The sequence below is a fragment of the Lutjanus erythropterus genome, chromosome 2 (assembly GCF_056507025.1).
Source record: "Lutjanus erythropterus isolate fLutEry1 chromosome 2, fLutEry1.hap2, whole genome shotgun sequence".
NCBI lineage: Eukaryota > Metazoa > Chordata > Actinopteri > Lutjaniformes > Lutjanidae > Lutjanus > Lutjanus erythropterus.
The window spans coordinates 42,580,497-42,603,394 of record NC_139318.1 but is presented as its reverse complement, the minus strand read 5'-3'; the positions used below and the strand labels follow the sequence as shown (position 1 = coordinate 42,603,394).

The following is a 22,898-nucleotide window of genomic DNA, read 5'->3' as shown; positions in this document are numbered from 1 at the left end:
ATTTTGCATTATAGATATGAAAAAAATGTAATTGCTGCATTATTATTCCTTTATTAATTTGTTGGAAGACACCGGCACTTAAAGTCAGCACGAGGACTTCGAGATTTTAGATTTAGATGAGCAAAAATGGGCAAAATCTCATTTGGATAATCAGTCTTCTCTGTCTTTGTCTATTATTTTTTTCCCTTTTTTTTTTCTTTTTCTGCTTTGCACACACTGGAAAAAACATTTTCATACACTTCTTTTGTCATTTTGCGCACAACCCCATACTCCAAATAACTAAAGTGAACACTGAACAGACACATCTTTTTTTTTTTGTTTTTTCCTGCACATACTGTTCTACACTGTTTATACTGTCTTAACCTCAGTCACCTTCTGTCTAGGCCTTTATGCTGTTTTTTACGCCGTTATTACCTTAATCTACTACATGCTGCTTTCCAAATTGTTTATCACCTGTCTGTCTCATCTTGTCTTCTTCCTCTCTTTCTTTCTTTCTTTCTTCATTAAACTTAATGACTCTTAAATGTATTTTTACATTCGTTAATGGAATAATTAACGGAACACCGTGGAGAGACATAGCAAGCCAAGAATTTTATTGCACTGATGACTTGTTTATTATTTTGTTTTATGTGAGTTGTGATGCAAGATGGCCGCCGTGCATCTCCCTGGTGGTGGTTGAGGCGAGTTTCCCCCTTTTCATCATGTAGCGCTTTCACTATCTATGATAGAACGCTATATAAATGCGATCTGATCTTCTTCTCATTATTATTATTATTATTATTGTTATTATATGACAGCATCTTTGAATCATTTTCTTTTCTTCTCTCTGTTTTAACTTTTGAAAGAGCTTAATGAAGTCATAGGCTATGTTGTAATCCAACACATAGCAACTTTATTAAAGATGGCGTGTGCTATTCTGGACAGAGACCAAACAAACTTTTCTTCAGAGCTCCTTCAGAAGATTTACTGTCCCCTTCACTCCCGCTTCCCTTCCCTTCGTCCTGTGCACAGGCACAAACGCGACTTGTCGCTGATCAGCTGGAATAAGTGTTGTGTGCGTCAGTCCTCTCACTCATAGAGCGGGGAGCTCGAGGACCGTGACGAGATACTCACTGAATTTGATAAAAAGTGCGTCGGACTGGAATAGCACACCCTCGTAACTAAAGTTGTTAAGCACAATAAAAAGATTGTAGAAAGTGTACACCATAGGTGACAATGGTTAAAAAAACCCCAAAACTATGAGGTGTTATGTGTTTGCAGAGAAAATGAACAATGTGGAATAGCTATTAGTTTTTACGAGCAGGTACAACATAACGACGGAGAAAATTCACTTGCTAACGTGCAGAATTAGCTTTCCGTTTTCCAGAGAATTAGTCGCTTTAAAAAAAGATTTCTTTGTTTCAGTGCGATGATTTTAACTCTTCTGTTTCTGTCTTTCACTGTGAGACTGTGACACAAAAAAAACTCTGAAGTCTCAATAAAAGATTGATAAAAGGACAACAGGACTGACAGAAAAAAGATTTTAAGTTTGCAGAGAACGTGAACTCTCGCTTCATTTTCAGTGCTCACATCGAATAGAAAAATGTTTTTTTTCTGATTAAAATTATTTTGCGTGAGTGTTGAATGCAGTGAATGTTCAAAAGGAAATTATTATCCTTTAGATGCACCAGTGGGTAAAAATAACCATGTTGGTTTGTTTCTTTGCAATATCTGTGTCATGAAATGTTTAACTTAAAAGTTAACAAGTTTATGTTCATCGTTGCCAACATTTATGTCAGTGCCAATTTACTTGTGTTTTATGTGTTTTTAAAATAATTTCATTTTAAATTCATGTTTATCAGTGCCACCATTTATATGGATAAGGATTAATTTATGTTGCCTTGTATACAAGTATACTTATACAGTGATGCTGATTTAAATTATTATTTTATCCTACTTTCTGCTTTTCAGATAATTTTATTAGTTAAAAATAAAAGTTAAGTTTTCACTTTTGAAACGTGACGGCGGACACGTGTCCACTAATGTCCCAGAATAAACTCTTGGTCATGAGGGTTGTTTTTTGAAGACACTAACAAACGGTCAGTTTTTTTCCAACAAACTTTAGAATAAACTTATACTGATGATCCCATAGAATAAACTTTACTGAATGATGTAATACAAGTACAAAACATACTGGTATGACTTTATTAATCCAATGTAAATGTATTAATTAAAATATAGCGACTAAACTTACGGCATCAGAGAAAATACACTTGGAAGAACATGTCCAGGAAAATATTTGCTCTGCTTTCTGGAGAATTTTATTGATTGACTTAAACGTCCCAGAATGACTCTTGGTCACATGGGTTGCTTTTTTAAGTCAGTGACAAACGGTGTATTTGTTGTGTATTTTGTTGTTTAGGTATAAACGGTTGTTAGATTGGTTTTTGTTTTTGTTTTTTTTAATGTTTTTCATTGAAAAAGTTGAGAACAGTAAAGTTATTCAACATTTAACATCATCATAATTTCCTTAACCTCATTACTACAATTGTTTTAATTGTCTTGTATCATTATTGCCCCATAATAGTTCTGTATAGTTCTTTTTTTTTAACCAATTCCAAAAACACTTGTTTAAAACAAACAAACAAAAACGCAGCTTTTTAGTTATTTTTTTGTTCTGAGTTGTCATGCATCACTATTGACCCACTATAGTTCTCTTTCATACCAATTTCTGATATATTGTTTTTTAAAAAAAACATGCTAAAATCGTTGTTTTAATTTTTCTGTTTTAATTTTTCATTACTTCTGTTTCACTTTCTCATTCACCGAAAAGAAAACGTTGTTGTTCAGCGTGAAATAGTGCAGGTGAGTGTTTGCATGCTGGTTCTGATTATTTTCTTTCTTTTTGGTTTTGTTTTGTTTTTTAACGAAAAAGAAAGCCAAGGAAACAAAGCACAGTGTGTGTGTGTGTGTGTGTGTGTGTGTGTGTGTGTGTGTGTGTGTAAGTAGAGCCAGCAACCTCAGCAACAGTGTGTGTGTGTCCAAAGAGTCAAAATACAGAGACTCTTGGATTAATTTCTCCCGGGTGCATGTCAGATGTTTCGTCTTGGTCTGGCTAATAAAACCCGGTCTGACCACCTTTGATAAATGATCAGATCGACTTTTATTTATTTTTTTACACATTTACCTTCTTAGCACTGATGTCCAGAAACACGCATGTTTAAATGCCTTTATTATAAATCCTATTAGTGGTAGTAAACTGTTTGAGGATGAGAGCCCATTATTTAGACTGGATATACCTTCTCTCTTCACTGTAATCTAATAAAAGTGCGTCTAATCTAATGAAAGCGTGCACCCTCTGAGCACAGCTGCAATCCTTTTTAGATTGACAGCGTATAACCAGGCCTAATGACTGGCCGTCTACAAATAAATACATGATTTAGGGTCATTAGTGGACACATTGACGCCATTATGCGCTCGGTATATTTCGCACCACTAACAAACTGACTACAGAAATCAGAGAAGTGAGTGTGATCAGAGGGGAAGGGCATGAGTAGAATGTAGTTAATACGCTGTAAAACTTTTACCATATTTTAATAAGCTATTTATTTATCCCATTTAACAGCTTTTTTTGCCAGAAGCAGTTGTGTGTGTTTAATGTGCAGTCAGAAGCAATTTGTTGATTCCAATTTAACTGGCTTCATTGGCACGATGTTTTGGGTCAAACGTGTTCCAAAGCAAAAACTGGAAAACACACAGTAAGAAAAAGAGAAGAGAAGAGGCCTAAAAAAGTATCATACGTTGAAATCAGTCTTGTTTTGCGACAGGCGGTTTATTATCCTGTTGACTTTGCCTGTCCCACGGTGGATAACCATTATTTCCAGTCTGGATACAGGGTGGTCACGAGATCTATATGTAGTTCATGTTTGGATTTTTATGTGTTTGGGGGGTAAAATAATGAGCTAAAAAGATACATCTGGCCAAGGATAAAATTATGTTTCTTGTCAGTGTGTGACCATGTGTGTGTGTGTGTGTGTGTGTGTGTGTGTGTGTGTGTGTGTGTGTGTGTGCTGATCAGTAAATTGATGCATACATTACTTAAGACATCATATGGAACTCAAACACAGCCATAAAGTTTTGCAGCTGGTTGCAGTTATCTGGTTATTATATTATTATCAAGTATAATTGTTGTTCTGCAATTTTCCATTGTAGTCCCGGTAATATTTGCTCTTCGTGCATCACTGTAAAAACAAAGAAGCTGAGAAAACTCAACTTGCTTCAGCGGACTTTTGAGTTTTGAAAACGTTTTGCTGACTAATGCTTACTTTAAATAAATTCCAACTCAAAGATGAAAATTTATCCAAATGTGAAAAGAAAATTATATCAACAAAACAATCACAGGTCTGCAAAAGTGTTTAAATTGAAGTTTTCTCAGCTTTCTCATCCCCCACACCCTCCTCTGACCTGTGACATGACAACAACATTACATAATCTGGCCTGTGTAACTATTTTGTGTATTTAATTTTTTCCCTGTAGTTGTCTCATACCAATTCAAACTTCTCTTCAGTTTTACCATTTCAATCAAAACTCGGTTCTAATTTTTAAAAATGCATTGTATAAATGTAGAAAAAAGTATTTCTCTATTGGCGAACACAGCTGCGACTCTATTGTGTACCCACTACTTTTATAATGTTTGGTCCTGGATTTACTGTAGTCTGCATTGTACCTTGAATTTTATTTATTGCGTTTATTTTTTAAGTGTTGGACTACAGATGGAAATAAGCATTTCGCTAAATCTGGTGCAACCATGTTTTCATTTCTTGTAAACGATCACTCATTGCACGCTGTCCTTTTATAAATCAAAGAAACTAAACTCAACTAAATTAAGAAGTTATCAAGTGACATTAATGATCAGATGCAACAAAGCTTGAGTTACCGCTGCATACTCTGAGACCAAACTGACAATCCTCAGTAGCCATTTTCATCAGGGGCATTAATGACCGATCCAGAGCCACTTGTTTGTGTCCACACGTATAGAAACTGCTGTTTGCGTTTTTCTGTAAAGTCTGACGAAAATATGGAACCAAAAAAATACATTTTTAGAAATATTGCACTTTGTTGCAGTACTTGAACACTGAAGTGGCCCCGTTATGAGCAGACAACAGTGGTCCCGCGCCAATTTGAGACGCCTGTCTTAAGTTGCAGTTTCACATGATGCAATTAAGTTACGTTTGAGTGGAAAAAAAAAGTTAAAAATGCAGTTGCAAGAACAATTTATCTTAAAGGACCAGCATGCAGAATTGAACTAGTAACTAAATACCACTCTACTACAACTCCCCTGCTCTTTCATGTGCTTCTAAAATGCAGGATGTCTTTTCTTTTCCTGTGACTCATTCTGTATCATGCATTTTGTCAGACTAATTGTTATTTAGCGTGTAACCATGCACCGCCCCTCATGCCTCGTGTGCACGGATCTGTTTCTCTGTTCTCTGTGCTGGACCTGTTTGAATGCTAACGACTGTCTCAGTTTCTCACAGCACAGTCACAGCTGTTGGTTTAGTATTATTTTCCACTTTTCATTCCCTCATGGTGAATATCAGGTTTTGTACTATTTGTTCCATCTGTGATGCACTGCTGCTTCACCTGGCTGCAATCACCGCTGTCGTCATCACTGGAAAAGTGTGACAGCTCTTCTAATTGTGCTTACGTTATCGCTAACTCTCTGAAGATGCTAATAATTTTCACTCTACCTGTGTGTGGCTCTTGTGTGGTTTCTGTTTTTCTCATTTTTGCAAAAGCAGCACAATCCTTCTGTGAATTTTCCTGTGACTGTGTGAGAAAACAGTCAGGTCAAGACTTAAATAAAAAGCTGTTGAGCTTAATAGTAGTAATAATAACCCCTGAAGTAGTGGTGGTGCAATAGATAAGTGTAATATTAAAAAAATAAAATACTGATAGCATACATAGGATAATATCGTGTAAAGAATCAAATACCTCTTAAAGATGCTGTATAATCTTAAATAATTTCCGTTTCTTTCTGTTCTTGTTTTTCACTGTCCATTAAGAGTAATAGCACTTTTTGTGCACTTTTGCACAGTAAAGGTTATAAACTCTGTCTCCATCTCCCTTCACGTATATCTTGAGTGTAATTAATGTTGCCAAAAAAGGTACAAAACACACAATAAACAAAGTTAAAGTTTAATTTGACTGATTGCATATTTCTTCCAAAGTCTTTTTTTTTTTTACAATAATATTATTAGCATGAATTCTTTTAGCCACGATAATCATGTAGTGAAAATCCGATATCATGACAGCCATAAGTTGAAGTAACAGTTAGTCATTTTTAGTTGCTTTCCAGATGCTGTAAAGAGGCATGAAATTTTATTTTCTTCATTTTCTTTAGTTGGTCTTTGCTGTGAAATTATGTGAGGAAGCCACCATCAATTAATTTACTATTATTATTTAATATTTTAAAATTATTACTTAATCATCCAAAATATATATTTTTATACATCCTCCAAGATCAAAATGTCTTTTTTTTTTTAAACTTTGGGACATGAAATTTAAGTTTGACAGCTAGATGTGGCACCAGATCAACAAAACAGCCAGATGGATTAAGATCAGAAGCGTCAAAGTTCTTGAAGTCAGTGGTTTGATTTGACTTTAGAGTTTATGGTCAATGTTCAATCCAATTTTTCAATTAAACTATCAAGCCTTGATTAATAAAGATCAACAGATCATTGGGCCTCGTGCAGAAACATTTTTATCTTAAATTTCTTAGACTTTTTTTGTATGATGGGGTCTTTTGGGCCACGTCAGACTTAGCAAACACTCATAACTTAAGATAACTGTGTAAATGATCCATCTGTGTGTGTTTGAGTGCATGTGCATGAGATTTGTAAATGACCATAATGGCTGTAATTATACTGTGTAAGGCTACACTTCCTGCCCTGTACTGTATGTCAGGGGGTGTTCAGTGACGTAACTGACATCAAATGATAAAAAGAACTTTTCAAGTTTGGAGACTGAAGTTCTGCTTTACTTTAAACAGCATCAGCAGTGGAGTTCAGTGACCCGTGAAAGCCGAGGAACAGGAAAAATAAATTATGTTAATGCCGTGTTACCTGAGGTTCATACTGCTGGTGAAATAATGCGAAAATGGTTTCAAAGAAAAAAAACAGCCACAGCAGCCGAGATGGACAAAAAAATACAAATCGAATAGCTGTGGATGGTGTTGAAATGGAGGATGTTCTCCTGTACAGTGACTTACATAAAGCTGCATTAGAAGATACGGCCTGGGGAACTGGGGTGAACTTTCCCTTTAAAAACAACAAAAACAGTCAAATGCTGTACAAACATAAGCTGCAGCAATAATACCTTGTACCATTCAATCACTACAAAAAGAGACTACTTTTCCCTGAATATGATGAACTCTTCAGTAATAACTTTAGCACTATAACAGTGATGACATGTCTCAACACAGTGAAGAAGAACAAAGGTAACCCCTGCACACTTACTTCATGCCCCAGAAGTTTGATAATGATATTGAATGCTCTGATCCCATCAGATGAAAATGTTTGCAAAATGGAAACCACCCCATATTTATACATCATGCACCTCAACAGTACGACAAGCTGACAAGTTAACCACCCAAATTATCCTGTGTGATAAACATCTGGAAAACCCAGTGGTGAACGCAGGCTGTCTGAGGGGTGAGGGCAAAAAAATAAAAAATAAATAAAGGCACCACCTATATGAGGCAGGGCACAGGTGCTGCAGAAGTTTTTATACATTTGTGGTGAAGCAGTTCTAATCCCTGGTTTAAATTAAAAATTGAACTACAACAACTACTATACCTCGAATAAAAACATAGAGGGAACAACTAAATGTTTAACCATTTAGAGGCTAACTAACGTACGGCAGCCTGTATGGCACTGCATTGTGTTTCTCCACTTGAAGGACACCCTAGAAGGCACTTTATCTACTATCGGGGCGTCCAAGAGGTTATTTTTGTGTCGTTCTTTTCAAGACCCTCTAGTCCATCCGTGCAAAAGACATTAACAAGTCAATAAATTACATAGAAAAAGGTACACAGAGAAAAACGGTACTTTATGAAAACTTATATTTAATTACATAATATAATTACTCTTTCTCTGCATGTCACAGTACAATTACAAAGGACGCTGCAGCATATTAAAAACTGAATGTAAACTACTCTTTGCAGGAGCTCTCCATTCAGCACCACATAACTACAACAAGTCCACTTCATTTTCACATGAGAGAATCCAAGAGAATTTTTCTTTTTTCTTGACCTTGCAGTCGTCCCACTGTGTCTGAGGTGACCGTAACAGTGCCACCGTTTTTGGTTCACAAGAGCTACTTTCTGGATTTTCTTGCAGGCAGCGTGGTGCACTCACCCGTCTCCCGTCAAGATTGACAAAAGTGGCATTTTGCTGTGAATGTCAAACTGTGACAGTATGGACTTTTTCCTCCGAGATGGCAGTTTATTGTGACTTCCTTAACAAATAAATATGATTGTATTTTACTGAAGCGTACAGTTATTAGCATAGACTCGTTTAAAGAATGGATTGGCGCTTAATGTGTGAGTGAAAGCGAGCAGCAGACTGAGATTGAAGCAGAGCAGAGAACTGTCGAGCTGTACAGGTTACAGCAGTGATAATCAACTTCTGGCCTGTGGGGCAAATCTGGCCCCCAACAAGATGGCAGGTGGCCTGATTGGCTACGGCAATTCTCTGTGACAATAGATTTATTTATTCTGTGAATTTTTGTGTTTGGACAATCAGTAATTGTTAAATAATGTTTCTTGGCCATTGCTTGGGCAATTGCATATCATCCTACACACATGAAAATAATTAAAATTTTGTTATTATTAAGTTTGTCACTGCCAGGAGCAGTTTATGAATCACTCCAACACGTCAGTGATTACATGATGGAAGAGGTTTATTGTTTTATATAAACTCATTCAAATGCAACCAAATCATTTGCAACTAAAATCCAGTTGTGGCTATTAAATGCAGTAAAATATCTGATTTATGTGTCATATAGGCCTAGTGTCAATCCTTGTAGTGAGTTAACAAGTCATTTCATTTGAAAATGTAGAATTTTAAAGAAAGACAAGTCATGGTCCTGATAGATATAATTAAATATTTGTGTATAAATTGAACCCTGGGCTATTATCATAATACGAAAGTGGCCCCTGGGCACGGCAAATTGAATTTATCAGTCAGCTAATAAATGCTGCACCTTCTCAAGACCAAGAAAAGTTTTGTGAAAGTGTAAAACTGCTGTAAAAGTGAAAGAGTTTAGCCCTGAAGAAAGCTGAGCTGAAAAAGCTAACATAAAGCTAATGCTAACACTAACATTGTACCTTTACAGCGTTCTGGTGCAGCTGTTTTTCTTTCAGAAGCGTCTTTGTCCATTATAAGTGCGTCGATAAAATGAAACAACAGTCATTTTCTGCATTTCATGACACCGGATCAGTCTGAAATATCTGCAGGGAGTAATGGAATAATAAGCAGCAGCCACGGTGAGATCTTAGATGAAGGGCTGCGGGAGACAGGCCGCGCAAAGCTTCTTTCAGCCAGGAAAGCATCTCCTTTCACTGTGCCCACGCTGTTTGCAGATTCATGCCACGTGCAGTGTAAGATCAGATCACAGTTGGTCACAGGATGATTGGAAAAGGCAGTGGGAGCGGCGCTGGTTGTACAGTCTACAGAGCGCATGGCCTGGATGGGTCTATAACACTGGATTTGGAAATGGCTGTTAGACTCCATCAGTGTCATTTCAAGGCTTACTTGAAATTGCCCGGTTCAGAAAATTTTGTCTTCCTGTCCATAATTCCTAATGGCTGGCCTGTTGTGCACGTACCGCGTAATTTCACTGAAACTTGTACAAAGCGCAGGGAATTAAAGAAATCAAATTTTCATTTAATGTCTTAGCACCGTGTCCATCTGGTCCAGATTTATCTGAAATGAGACTCTCCGCAGCTTTTAGCTCTTCAAAGGAGTTGGAAAACATCACATCTGAGTCTGAAACATTAGACACTGAGACAAGAATTGAGCCTGCATGTCAAAAGATGAACACATAAAACTAAACTTTAATCTGCAAATCGCTTGGGGTGGTTTAATGTTTCGACTGAGAAAATACTGTAATGATATATTTTCTTATCTCTGCAGCATTTTACAGCCTGCATCTCATATCTGGTCAGCATGTAGAGCAACTAGACTTATGACCACACATCTGGACGCATTTTTGCCGCTTGTTAAATTCCCTGCAGAGTTTTCTGTAATTGTTTCACCTCTTCAAATCATTCTGCTTTGAAACGGATCAACACACTAAAGTGGGGTTTCCAAAACCTCATGAGAAGCAGTCACTCTGATCTTCCTTGCTCGATGCTTTAAAGTTGATCCAGACGTATCAAGGTGGACCGAGATGCTATTTGACAAATACAATGTGTGTGACATTCAGTGTTTATACTGCTTTCAAAGGAACTGCTTAATGCTTAAAGTGATGCTCTGTTGAAAATCTGTAGTCTCAAACACTGCCTGTGGGCTTCAGAGGTGCTGTAAAGACTTGTGTTGTTTCCTGTCTCACTAAAAAACATGTGGTCAGCTTCATGTCAGATAGAAATCATTCCAAAGTTGTCATGGAAGAAAAAGAAAACCCCCTAAAGTGAATAAAATACATGGCCCAGTATATCTGGCTTTTTTGGGGGGAGGATTTTGTCAGATTGGTAGTGACATTTTCCACCTTTGAACTGCATGAGTCAACACTACAAAATGTTCCAAACATTTCAAAAGGAATTAACTTTTGTTACAAATTGCAATTTATGCGCAATGTTTTTGGCAGTGGTGGAAATAAGTTTTATTACTGGAATATTACTCAACTTCTTGTAAAATTGTTGGTATTATAAAAATACTTACGTAAAACTGCAAAGTATTCTTCTCAAAAAATATTCAGTACTCAATTACATAGTGTAATCCATACTTAAAGCCTGTGTAAAGGGAGTTTTTCTCCAAAACATATTATATATGTTAGAAAATAGTCACAGAAAATGTGAAAAGACTGAGAACTCTGTAACAGTGAATCATGGAGTTAGACCGTTAATTTGTTGTTTACAATTTCTGTGTTCAGCACTTTTTAGGCAGACTTAAAACACGGCTTGGTGACGTGTTCAGTGACTCTATCAGTTTCAGAAACCCCCAAAAATATCATCCTCATGGCTCAGATGTTTGTACAGGACCAATAAAGCTGCTAGAGTGTTTAAGTTTCAGGTCTTTTTCAGGTCATAGTGGTGTCTGACACTGAAACATTGGCGTGAAACATGCCCTTAGCATCTGCCCTTTTTTCATGATTTAAAATGATCTAAACAATATACTTGGCATTTTTTTCTAATCATCCAAATTCGGCAGGGTGGTTAATAACATGTAACAATAATATGTTTCATGGCTGCGTCGCGTTACGACTATGCTGGAGCTGATCACAGCCATTCTACAATGTTTGTGATTCCACCAGCAGCATCTCAGCGCGTCCTAGAAACTCTCTCTCTGCTTCAAATACCTGACAAGTCTATTTTTGACGGATGCCGCGTCAAATAGCACAGAGCAGATCGAACAGGCAATAAGTCAGACACAGAAAAGGCAGGAAAAATCTGGTTAATTTTCAAAATAAAAGACCCCACAATCATAAAGACAGACAGAAAAGAAACCATTTCACCACATAGCCAGCTCATCCATGGTAGAAGCACAAAGAGCGAGGAAAGAGGACCTAATCAACAAAATCTGGGCAAGTAAACATAATCAGGCGGGCAAGACGCTTCGCTGCTGAAATGCTTCTGAAACGCCGCTGGTGGGGTTTGCAGCCGTGCGGACGATGGATCAGAACCATGGGGCCGACACGCCGTACTTGGTAGAATCAAACGGTAATTACTTTGCACAGACTTTAAATACAACTAGTTATTTGTACCCCTGGCTTTTACATAATATCCTTGATGTTAATAATCAGATAGTGCAGCCCACCATTAATAATCACTGCTACAGATGTCGTACAGCAAACATAAAATGCTTATCTACCCCCCTTATACTGTCTGACAAACACAAGCTCCATAGTCCACAGTTTGTAACTAATAATCAGAAATTAAGTCTGAAAATCACTGTCTCCTTACATAAATATATGTATACCGTGTATACCGTGTAAAAGCCCCACCTGAACACTTTCAACTTGTTTTCCCAGAAATTTTTAGATTTGTGGCAAAGATGCAGCAACTAAACATTAAATATTCTAGCTAATTTTCATTTTGAATAAAAAACTACAGATAAATAAATAGTTATTACTGGCAAAGGGGTGATTGCCACCTAACATTTAAATTACTAAAAGTTCCTTCATTCTTTTATTTTGTCGACCCTCTGGTAATATATGTAATGCAAAACAAGGCCTGCAGCCAACAAGCCAGGAACCAAAGTAAATTAAGCACAGCAAGAAAATCCTGTTGCCAAGAAAAGGATAAACAAGAGCGGAGATTTAACAACTAAACACCACTAAAGTTAAAAGCGTAGAAAACTGAAAATAAAAGTCTGGAAGGAGATCACTGGTCCTTAATAGGGAGACTGGTTGTTTCAAGAGTCTGAAACTGCAGAAAAACAGAAAAGAAGGAAATAACACCTCCTGGCTGAACCTTTTTTATTGGCCTGAAAGCAGTAAACCGACCCAGCAGCTCAAGCAACACTTGCAACCTTCTGCTTAGCTTCATCACCTTTTGTCAAAAGACAGAATAACAGCCTGTGCAGACCAACATGTGCAGGCCAAGCAAGGTAATCCAGATGTTCCTATCCAGAGCAACATCTCACAGCTCCTTCTGAGGATGAGATAAATAATCCCTCCAGTGTTTTCTAGGTCTTCCCGGGGTCTCCTACCTATTGGATGTACCCAGAAAACCTCAAAAGGGAGGTGCCTTCACGATCAGATGCCAAAACGCGCTTCAACAGGCCTCTTTTGACGTGAAGCAGCATCAGCTCTGCTCGGTGGCTGGCAGATCAGGCTGTGGTTGATCTGGACAGCTTCCAGGTGTGAGCAACTGTGAATGGGCGTTCCTGAAAAAGAGAGCATTACCCTCAGTGAAACCCCCTGAATAAATAAAGGTTGAGGTCAAATCTGCAACATATTTACTGTAATAAATCATAAAATGACCATGATGTGTCACCAGAGATTAATATGTTGAAATACTCACTTCGATGTCCCCCTTTGAAATTTCTGAATAACTGTTTTGCACGTCTGTTTCACATTATTCAGAGTTCAAATTAATGCCAAATTTTTCGCCAAATGAGTGAGTGTCTTTTTATGCGTCCTGAGAGATCATTATTAATCTTGTTGAAAGGACAGATGCGTTTTCCTATTCAATTAAGCAAATTGTTAATGGAGTTTAGCAGGCAGTGAGACAAGCAGCCAGAGTCCAGAGTGTGTAATTTTCAGAGCAGTGGGCTTTTGTTTTGAGAATAACAGGTCTGACTTTGCAATGATAGACAACTGACAGTTGTAAACTTACAGTCGAGGACTTGTCGCAGCTTGTTATTGTCAATGTAGGATGTTGCACACATCCCACACTCCTGTGGGGCTCCTGTGGTCTGACTGTCTCTGCCATGTCTCGGGAGGAGGTGGCAGGGGAAAAAAACTTGCCTCAGCCAGAGATCGTATATTAAACAGGATTAAAGCCTATTTAATACAGTGTATGGCTCCAACTCACTATCTAGACTGCAATACTCATTTTTTGCACATGCAATGCTGCATATTACTCCTTAAAAAAATTAAGTGGAGGATTGGGTTAGGCTAGCTGTAGATATGACAGGAAAGAGGGGGATGACATGCAGCAAAGGGCCACAGGTAGGAGTCAAACCCACAGGCACTGCAAAGGAGTCCCAGCCTCAGTACATGTGGCACATGCTCTGCCAACTGGGTTCCCTGGCCACCCCACATGCCAGTGTATTGATGCTATACTAGATGTGTCCACACCACCATGAGTTTCAGCTGTGTGCAAACATCGAGTTCACTATGTGTACAGTATGTGCTAGAATGTGTTAATACACAAAAATTAAACTTGCCAAGTGTTCCCAGCCCTTTTTCTTAATTCAGTGAAAAGTTGAAAGTGCATTTTTTCATCATTTATGTTGTGAAAACATCAGATTTTCATACAGTCATAGAAAATCAAAGTGTGTGCCCTCCTTAAGTTAGTCTGGCATTAAGTCAGGGGAGCTGCAGAGCTTCTCTACTCAGACAGCCACCTGCAATGCATGCTTCATGGTCCTTCACCTCATTGATTAAAACCAGAGTTGGTGATCGTTTGAACAGTGGAAATGCAAGCTAAGATATTTTTGGTGAGTTTTATTTTGTTTCTGTTGAATTTGCAAAAGGAGTCTGGTGAGTTTGGCGAGAGCGATGAAACAACTGTCTCTGGTGAAACAAAACATATCTTACTATTTAAAAAAGATATCTCACTGTCACGATCCTTTATGTTGGCTGAGCCTGTCAGTTGCGAAAAACAAACACAAACAAGCGATTATTACCTGCTCTGCGTGGTCCACCGGTGCACTCTGATGAAGTGGCTGACCATATGTCACCTGTGTCCATCACAGTTAGCTCTGTGGTTTAGGGTGATTTTGAGACCTTGTCTCATTAAAATATATTTATGATTCCCCTTAATTCCTCACTGTGCATTTTTGTAACCTGTCAATTTTATCCTATAATTATAACGCACACTGACTGACAAAGGAAAAAAAAAGAACGCTCAACTGAAAGAATCTCAGTCGAATGAGGCGTCTCCGAATAATGATCTGATCAACCGTCAGGGGACAACGCTAGAAATAAACGATTTGGTTTGTCTCTCCAGTGTTCCAACAAACACCAACCCTTGTATGAGGAAACAAATTCTTAATTCATTGCATTAAATGCGAAAATAATCTGGATCTACAAGCTGTTTCTCACTTGTGTGCATGTGAACCGGGCAGCTGAATGAGACTGTGTCACTGTCAAAATAACAAAAATCACGTCCTAAAAGTCTAATGGAGAAGAACCATGCTTCTGCCAGTGCTGGTGCATTGATTGGGTTTAATTATCCTCCATTCTACAATGCATTTGGATAAAGTCATACTGTCCTCCTGTCCTTTCAGGATGGGGTCTCTCAAAAAAAACAAAAAACAAAAAAAACCCTTAATCTGTGTTGGGTAGATCTTTCATGGTACTGTTTTGGTCCATTTAGACAATAGAACTGTGAAGAACTCTAGACTTAAAAGGACCCAAGTAAAAATTTCCCCTCGGCAGTTTGAGGGGGTATTGGAATGTTGGTGGTTCTCTTGTTAAAATAAAATACAACAAAATAAACCCAAAGAAAAGACTTTGTTTGCTTGTCCAGCAAAATGTGAAATCAGATCGGATGTTCAGTCATGATAAATTAAAGCAGTCACATGATGCATGACTTAAAGTTGCAGTCGTTGCCAGCACAAGACAACAAAAGCAGAGAGTATTTTTCTAGCTTTAGCTGTCAATCTTTAGCAGCTGCACCCAAGATTAGTATTAATTTCTCCAACGTCTGAGGCAGCCCCTGCAGGCAGCACCGTCGCTTGTGGAAGTGACATCATCACACAGCAGCTGTTAAGGAAAAGCAGAACTCTGTCGCATATTTGAACACATAATTGTCTACGAGATGAACTGAGAAGCACTGTGTCAGATTAGCAAAGACGCATCAGAGCCTGGTTATTTTTTCAACAAAGGACCACCTGCTATTTATTAGGTAGATTTTGTGGATAGCAAGACAGACTGGAGCGATTCCAGAAACAGCAGAAATCCAACTGTCATTGTAAACATGCCTCCAAATTCCAAGCAAACAAATGGTTGATGCAACGCTGAGCAGGTGAGCAGGAAGACATGCAGATGATTGACACAATCCTGAACAAGACATTCAGGTTTCTACTGAACTTTCTCTGACGGCGATGTGACATTCATGGACACAAAGACGAGATACCTAATCATGTCGATCTGTTGCAAAAGACAACAGATGACATCACCCCGAATCAATCAAATCAAATTTTAAATGCTATTTTAGCCACTCTAATAGCGTTCCTCTCTGGATGTTGGTCTACTACTTTGATCCAGGCTGAAATATGTCCAGCAACTACAAACACATCCTAGAACAATGATCTTTTGTTTCGTATAAATGAGTTAGCCCTTTGTTGGGGAACACTGGTTAAACAAGGTTAGTCACATTATTTCTTTTTATTACTTTGCGTGTTTATCTGCTCTATAACCCGCAGTAGCCACACTAGCACTACTGTGCTACATTCTTACAGGAGGCGGTGCTACCTTTTACCTTATAAAGTTTCTACTTGGAACCTTGTCAGAGAGTTCTCCCTAGAACTCAGTATAAAGGGTTACAACTGGAACCATCTGGGAAAGGTTTCACTCAGAAGCCCCTATGAAAGGGTCCATAGAGAACTCTTCTATGGTGTAACGGTTCCACCGAGAACCCTTTCTTATGGCCTTTTTCCCCCAACGTGAAACCGGCCCCATTCTGATTCAAATTCCTAATTTTGAATACTTCATAGCGTTTCCACCAAACTGGTTCAGAACCTGAAAAGTTGGGTTCCTAGATGGAACCAAAACAAGCTTTTTTTTTTCTCAGGAACCAAAGTGGGTGTGTCATATTCAACAGGTTGTTTTTCGTTGTTCAGCGCCCCTCTGTTGATGATATCCTTGATTACAATGGTTCCAAGGATCTTGAATGGAACTGGTTCAAGACTGAGAGCTAATTTGGTGGAAAAAGGCCATATGAGGGTTCTATCCAGAACCCTTCCACCTTCTAAGGGTGCTAACAAGAACATTTCCAGGGGTTTCTCGTGAGAACCTTTTTATATTCCAATGGAAGTCTTGATGGATCTTTGACGAAAGAGTTTCAACAATTCTTGACGAACTCTTTCTTCCAAAAGGGCTTGTCTGGATGAAAAGAGTCTTAATGGAACCCTTAGTCTTACAAACAAAAACTCTGTCTTCAAAAAGGGGCTCTTCAAAAACAAATGGTACTGAGTAGAACCCCAGCCCTTCAGGAAGAACCCTTCAGTAACTCTTATGTTCTAAGAGTGTAGGAATGGGAATGTTAGTCTGTTGGTCGGTCCACCACTTTGGTGAACCACTTAGAAACTTGCTGACTTTGGTGACACTCTGACTGTTCATCACATGCCACCATGAGGTTAACATTTGTGATTTTATGTGACATGATTGTTGGATGGATTGGCAGGAAATGAGGTCCAGACATTCATGTTTTTCTAGCAATGTTGAAAGCAAACATCTTCAACTGAACTGTTGAACTTCAACCAAGACATTTTTTGGGGTCAGCAACCTTTACTATCAAAACAGCAATTTTCAACCAAAAAAGAAGAAAGAATCTGTCAGGAGACACAATTGTTAATGTCTCTCTTTTCCACTGGATTTTTTTACTTTTTCTTTTTTTTTTATTTGGCATACATAGCTGGGAAGGGAAGCTCAAGACCAGCTGACGGCAAAATTTAGAGGAAAAGGTGCTAAGCCATAGACCTATGATGAATGATGATTATATGGAGACAAAATCAATATTTTATCATTGTAATTTGTAAACTGGGTAGCTTATACACTAAATAAAAAATGTTTTAATATTTCGTCAACTAAAATGTGAGTCCCAGCCTAAGCATTCAGCTTGGCACCTTTTCCTCTGAATTTTGTTGGTGACTAGTTTTAAGTCTCCCAAAGCTACAGACACCATATCCCAAAAAAATAAGTCTTCAAGGAAAATAAAGATTTAGAATTAGATTTAAGAGTACTTGTAGCTCTAGACAGATTTTTAAAAAGAAATTTAGCCAGAAATGGCTCTTTTGATAGTAAAGGTATTTGACCCCTGGCCTGTAACAATGATAAATGAAAATTAAAATGGCGAAAAAGAACCGTTATTCATTTCCGTATAATTTTCTGTCAAAACCACAGAGAGCCACTAGAGAGGAGAGCCACAGGTTACCTAATATGGTAATTTAGACAAATTTATTGTTCTTCCGTCTAAAAGTCTACAAGTTCTTTTTTCTCCTGTTGGTAGAAAAGCGTTCTCACTGGTGACCAAACTTCGTACTAAGATGATGATTGGAAGTGACTCGCTGGTTTAAGAAAAAAACACAAAAACAAACCCCTGCTGGAAAGATTTAACCTCCTGCGTACAAAAACAAACATCAACTCTAAGCATCCATTGTTGTAACTTTCGTTCCAGAGAAAGATGAATGCCCTCCTGTTACTCGGCTGTTTCGTTCTCGCTGTGACAGACTACATCCTTGGCTCCGCCCACATGATTCCAGATGACAGACTCTCCACTAATAGGGTCGTATCTGGGTCTCTGTCCCAAAGCCTTGAGGTAGGCCCACCTCCTGTAGTTATTGTAGGTAAGTTTGCAAGTTTAAAACTAAGTATTTTCACTTTATGTTTACAGTCACAGTCCAGATTGAATAGTATTGTTTAAATATCGCAATGTTTTTTAACTTATGCAATTCATGATTTATGTTCCCGGTCATGTTTACACACACTACACTGACAAATGCACAAGACTGCAAGGCAGCTATTCCAGCTAGTCTTGGAAATAAACAAGTGATTGTTGTTTGTTTCGCCTAAAAGTAATGAGCAATTACAACCTTTGCAGAAATGTAGTGAAGTCAAAAGTACAGGATTTGTCTTTGAAATATGAAAAGTTGGAGTGAAAGTCATAAATTTCCAAAAAAACAAATACTCAAGTAAAGCACAGTACTCTGTTAGTGTCCACCGCTGTAAACAGTGTGCACAAAATGCAAGATAATTAGTGAACTAATTAGAAAAGCTAAACTGTGCCAACATGAACTGTGGCAGGCTAACCTCTAGCACGAATCGATTGATGCAAAGTCAGTTACTTAACAAGTGAGAGTTGCTGCTGTGTCCTCTCTGTACTCTGGGACAGTCCTGTAGGATGATCTCAAACAGAATCTCTCCCATTGTGATTTGTATTTGTTGATTCCAACAGGCTTGGCAGCGTCACTTTAAGGCTGCGAGATCTTCTTTTCAGAAGCATCCTTCTGTACTTTGCTTCTAATGCACGCCTTGTCTATGTCTGATGGAAGTCGCATCAAGCTGCAGAGAGCAGATTCAGCTTGGCAGGAAGTTAGACGCAGGAACGACATGGTGCATCTGATTTATTGTATATAGGCTAAAACACCTTGTGCAGGAAAAACAAGCACTCAATTGCAAAGCCTACTTGTCCATGGTAGAAGCACACAAGTCAATGAAAAATTTAACAAGTCAACTAAACTGGAGAGGCAAAAAGCTCAGCTTCTGAAACACTACAGGTGGGGTGTTATGGTATGTGGAGGATGGAACAAAACTGGGTCACAGATGCAATGTGATAGAGCTGTGCCTGGTGGAATTATGGCATTATATAAGTGCATTATCACTGTAGCATTATCAGCATGTATGCTGATGATACACCTCTTTTCTGCTGTGAAAGTTTAAGAAGCATCTTCATTATGTAATTTCTTTTTCAGAGTTGCCTAAAGCATCAAAGAAGAACAAGAAAACAAAGAAACCAAAAAAGGTATGTGACAAAAGAGCTGTGTTCATTAAAAAACCTTACATATAAACAATAATATGTCATATCAACGTACCAATATCTTCTCAAAAGTTCCACTTACTAACTATTTTCTAAATTTTAAGCTGTTTGTAATGGTCCTGCTCATGGTCTTGATCATAACACTTTGGTTACATTAAACACGTATGATGTATGCAGACTGTTCTCTGAGCATATGTTCAGCAGGCTGTATCTTTTTACTGGCCACACCTGCAGTGCACGTTTTGGGTTGAGTAAGTCACAGGAAAAACAAGAAGACGGTGAGCTTTGTCTTCAGTTCTTCACCCAGAGTTTATGTAATAGTTATAATATCTACAGGCTACATAAGGGATAAAATTATTAAGCAACCTCTTGCTTGTACCGACAAAATAAATGCCACATCACTCATCTTTTTTTTTTTTTTTTTAATTTATTTTTATTATTTCCCTGTCATTCAGTCATTTCAATCTCTCTCGTCAGGTGTTATCAATGGATTCTGATGACAGGAAACAATAAATAATAATCCCCCGAACCCAAACTGCCAATAAGCTGGTTGTTTCCTGTATACTGGGAGTTTAATATAGAAATTTTATATCGCTTTGCATCTATCTTTATATATACATTTCTGCGTGCAAGGAATGTGCACACTTTATGTAAAAATTATAAGTAGAAAACTGGCCTGTTGTTATGTTTATAGAGCGTGGCACAATTTCACCACTAAGATCCCCACATATACTTCGTCCCACTTTAGAGTCTGTGCAGTGGTGATGAAGACTGGAGGTCCTGCCCATACAGCCAGCCGACAGCTCAGCTGTCAATCATGATGATGATGAACCTGCTTTTTATGCCATCAAATAACTCATTAAAACCAAACTTATCAGAAAAACGAACAGTCCAACAAACATCAGCATGATAAGGACCGAAACCATGTTTGGGAAAAACTTCATTCAACATATACTTTGCAGAGACTATATGTAGAAATAGACAAGATGACAGCTTCCCAAAAGTGAAGCCAAAACATGTCGATTGCTCCCTGGTGGCTGGCTGCAGTACAAGTCATAAATCCTTCCTTCCCGATGTTAATAATGTGGGCGATGAGCCAAACTAAAACTTCAAAGTACACATCAAATATGTTTTTTTATTCCCAAAGATGTTTTTTTTTTTTTAGACAGCTCTTATCACACTGATGTTTGTTGGGTTGGCTGCTTTTCTGTTTGGTTGTCAGGATTTCATGCCGCGACTGACGGCTGAGCTCTGATCACTGTTGAGCCCATTGGCTGTGTGGGCGGGAACCCGAAAGCACGGCTGCGACACTGCCGCCACTACGACGCACACTTTGGCGCCAAAGGATGTCACCAAGAGGGCAGTGCTCGTATCCGGGATATTTTGGCTTTAGTTTTGTACCACGGCAGGAAGTGTAGACGTTTTGGCATAACTTGTATGGAGCTGCCATCTTTTTATGCATATGTCAATGTGGCTGGTGGCCAGTTTCATTCATTATTATGGAGGTGCAATGTTGCAGTTACTGCTCTGCAGATGGTCCACATGACATGTTCAATGGAGTTGACTGGTAAGATGCAATTGAAAGCTGAGATAAAGCTAGTAAGTGGAACTTTATTACTGAGATTATCTTGTCACCCTTTTACTAAAACCAAGCATATCTCATATTCTTTCGCAATCCTGCTATACCAGCAGTTTCACTCAAAACACATCTTTATTTTTTCTGAGCTCATATTTTCCCTGTTATCTTATTTGCTTACTGTTCCAACAAAAGAAGCTAACAGCTCTTGCATTACGATCTCATGTATTGTAACTGCTTCTTTCTCTGTCTCTCAGAACAAATTTGGTGTGAAGAAGCACCCTCGTCCTCCTGCTAACTGCACCGCCTTAGGGGGAAACTGTAAATCTCCGGGCAACGTGTGCTGTGACGTCTGCGCCTTTTGCCAGTGTCGGCTCTTCAGAACTGTCTGTTACTGCCGAATGGGTAACCCTCGCTGCTGAACGGCTGCTGCGGCCCGACCCGGCTCCGAGCTAGCAGAACAAAGCGTCGTCCCAAAGCAAACCACGCGAAGTGAACGCCGTGAGAGATGAATCACTTCCAGTCCTCGGTTTGTAACTTTGTTTAAAATTCACTGCATGAAGGCACTTTACCACAGAGGACTGCACCACAGTGAACTTTATTAAAATCTTACAGGGTTGCTTTCAGCACTGCAATGAAAACACAAATAAAAGTGTGAAAAAGTTTGTATTTTACTTTGAGCTTTTAGCACGCATAAGTTTGCTCAAACAATTTTATATATTGCTTTATTTGTACACATTATTTTTTACTCATACTTTGATTATAATGGATATCAAATATCTTATGAAGCCTTGTACAAATAAAATGTATTATTATAGTATTATATTTAGTGTTATTGTTTTATTTAGTGCCTATACCAAGGGTCAGAGACTGTGGGCCTCCCCTCAGACAAAGTTTGGAAATGACACCTCTTCGCTTCCCTTTTGTTAAGTTCAGCTCCTTCCTGTTTGCCCTAACCTCAGATGTCACCAAATAGATCCTTTCAGAGCCGACATCACGATCACATCACAGTTTTCGAAGGAGGAAAAACAAAGGAAAGAAGAGAAGAGGAAGTAAAAGTTTTATCACATACCTGCTGCCACTGCCAGTCAAAAAAAACCTGAAGACAACTATAGTTAAATGTGATAAGAAATTGAACTCACAAAATGTCAAGAAAAGAAATATTCCTACACCTTTTTTCCTTGTCAAACTTAAAAATACAACCAATTGCCTTTCCACTGTTAAAGCAATCACCAACTCTGGTTTGGGTTGAAATAAACCCTTAATTCACCATGTCGGATGTGAAAATATCTGTCTCCTCAGGCTCTTTCCTTCCCACTGATCCTCCAGCTCAGTGAGTGAGTGCACAGTGGAGCAGTTCCTGTCAGTCATGCAGACCGTCAAATTAGCAGCATATTTGTCCGTATCACATCACATAAAACCTGCGTGGTGTTTTCCATTAATAATAATAATAGAATTCCCATGAGCTGAGTTCCCAGAAACAACTGGGAGTTCAGCGCTAACCAAGCATGATCCAAAACAACCATAATTCGCATCGTAGAATGACTGGTAATTATTAGTTATGGGTTTGCAACAGATTAGTAAAAGATTGTTTTGGTGTGTGGATCGCAGACCGCCTTGCTTTGAAAATAGTCCATGAAACAGTTTACAACAGAGCCTGTGGATTATCTTGAGTAAAGGTTCTGATTTTTG

General features: G+C 38.4%; 1 protein-coding gene across 1 annotated transcript in view; it reads left to right on the top strand.

The window, feature by feature from the left end:
- The window catches only part of asip1 (agouti signaling protein 1), a 35,317-nt gene extending 12,987 nt beyond the window's left edge, over positions 1–22,330 (top strand). Inside the window, exons 2-4 of the mRNA XM_084745874.1 lie at positions 18,272–18,440; positions 19,566–19,615; positions 21,464–22,330. Of these exons, the coding sequence (XP_084602000.1) occupies positions 18,278–18,440; positions 19,566–19,615; positions 21,464–21,628 (378 nt within the window). The 5' untranslated portion in view covers positions 18,272–18,277 and the 3' untranslated portion in view covers positions 21,629–22,330. The remainder of the gene's footprint in view (positions 1–18,271; positions 18,441–19,565; positions 19,616–21,463) is intronic.
- Positions 22,331–22,898: the final 568 nt, after the last annotated feature.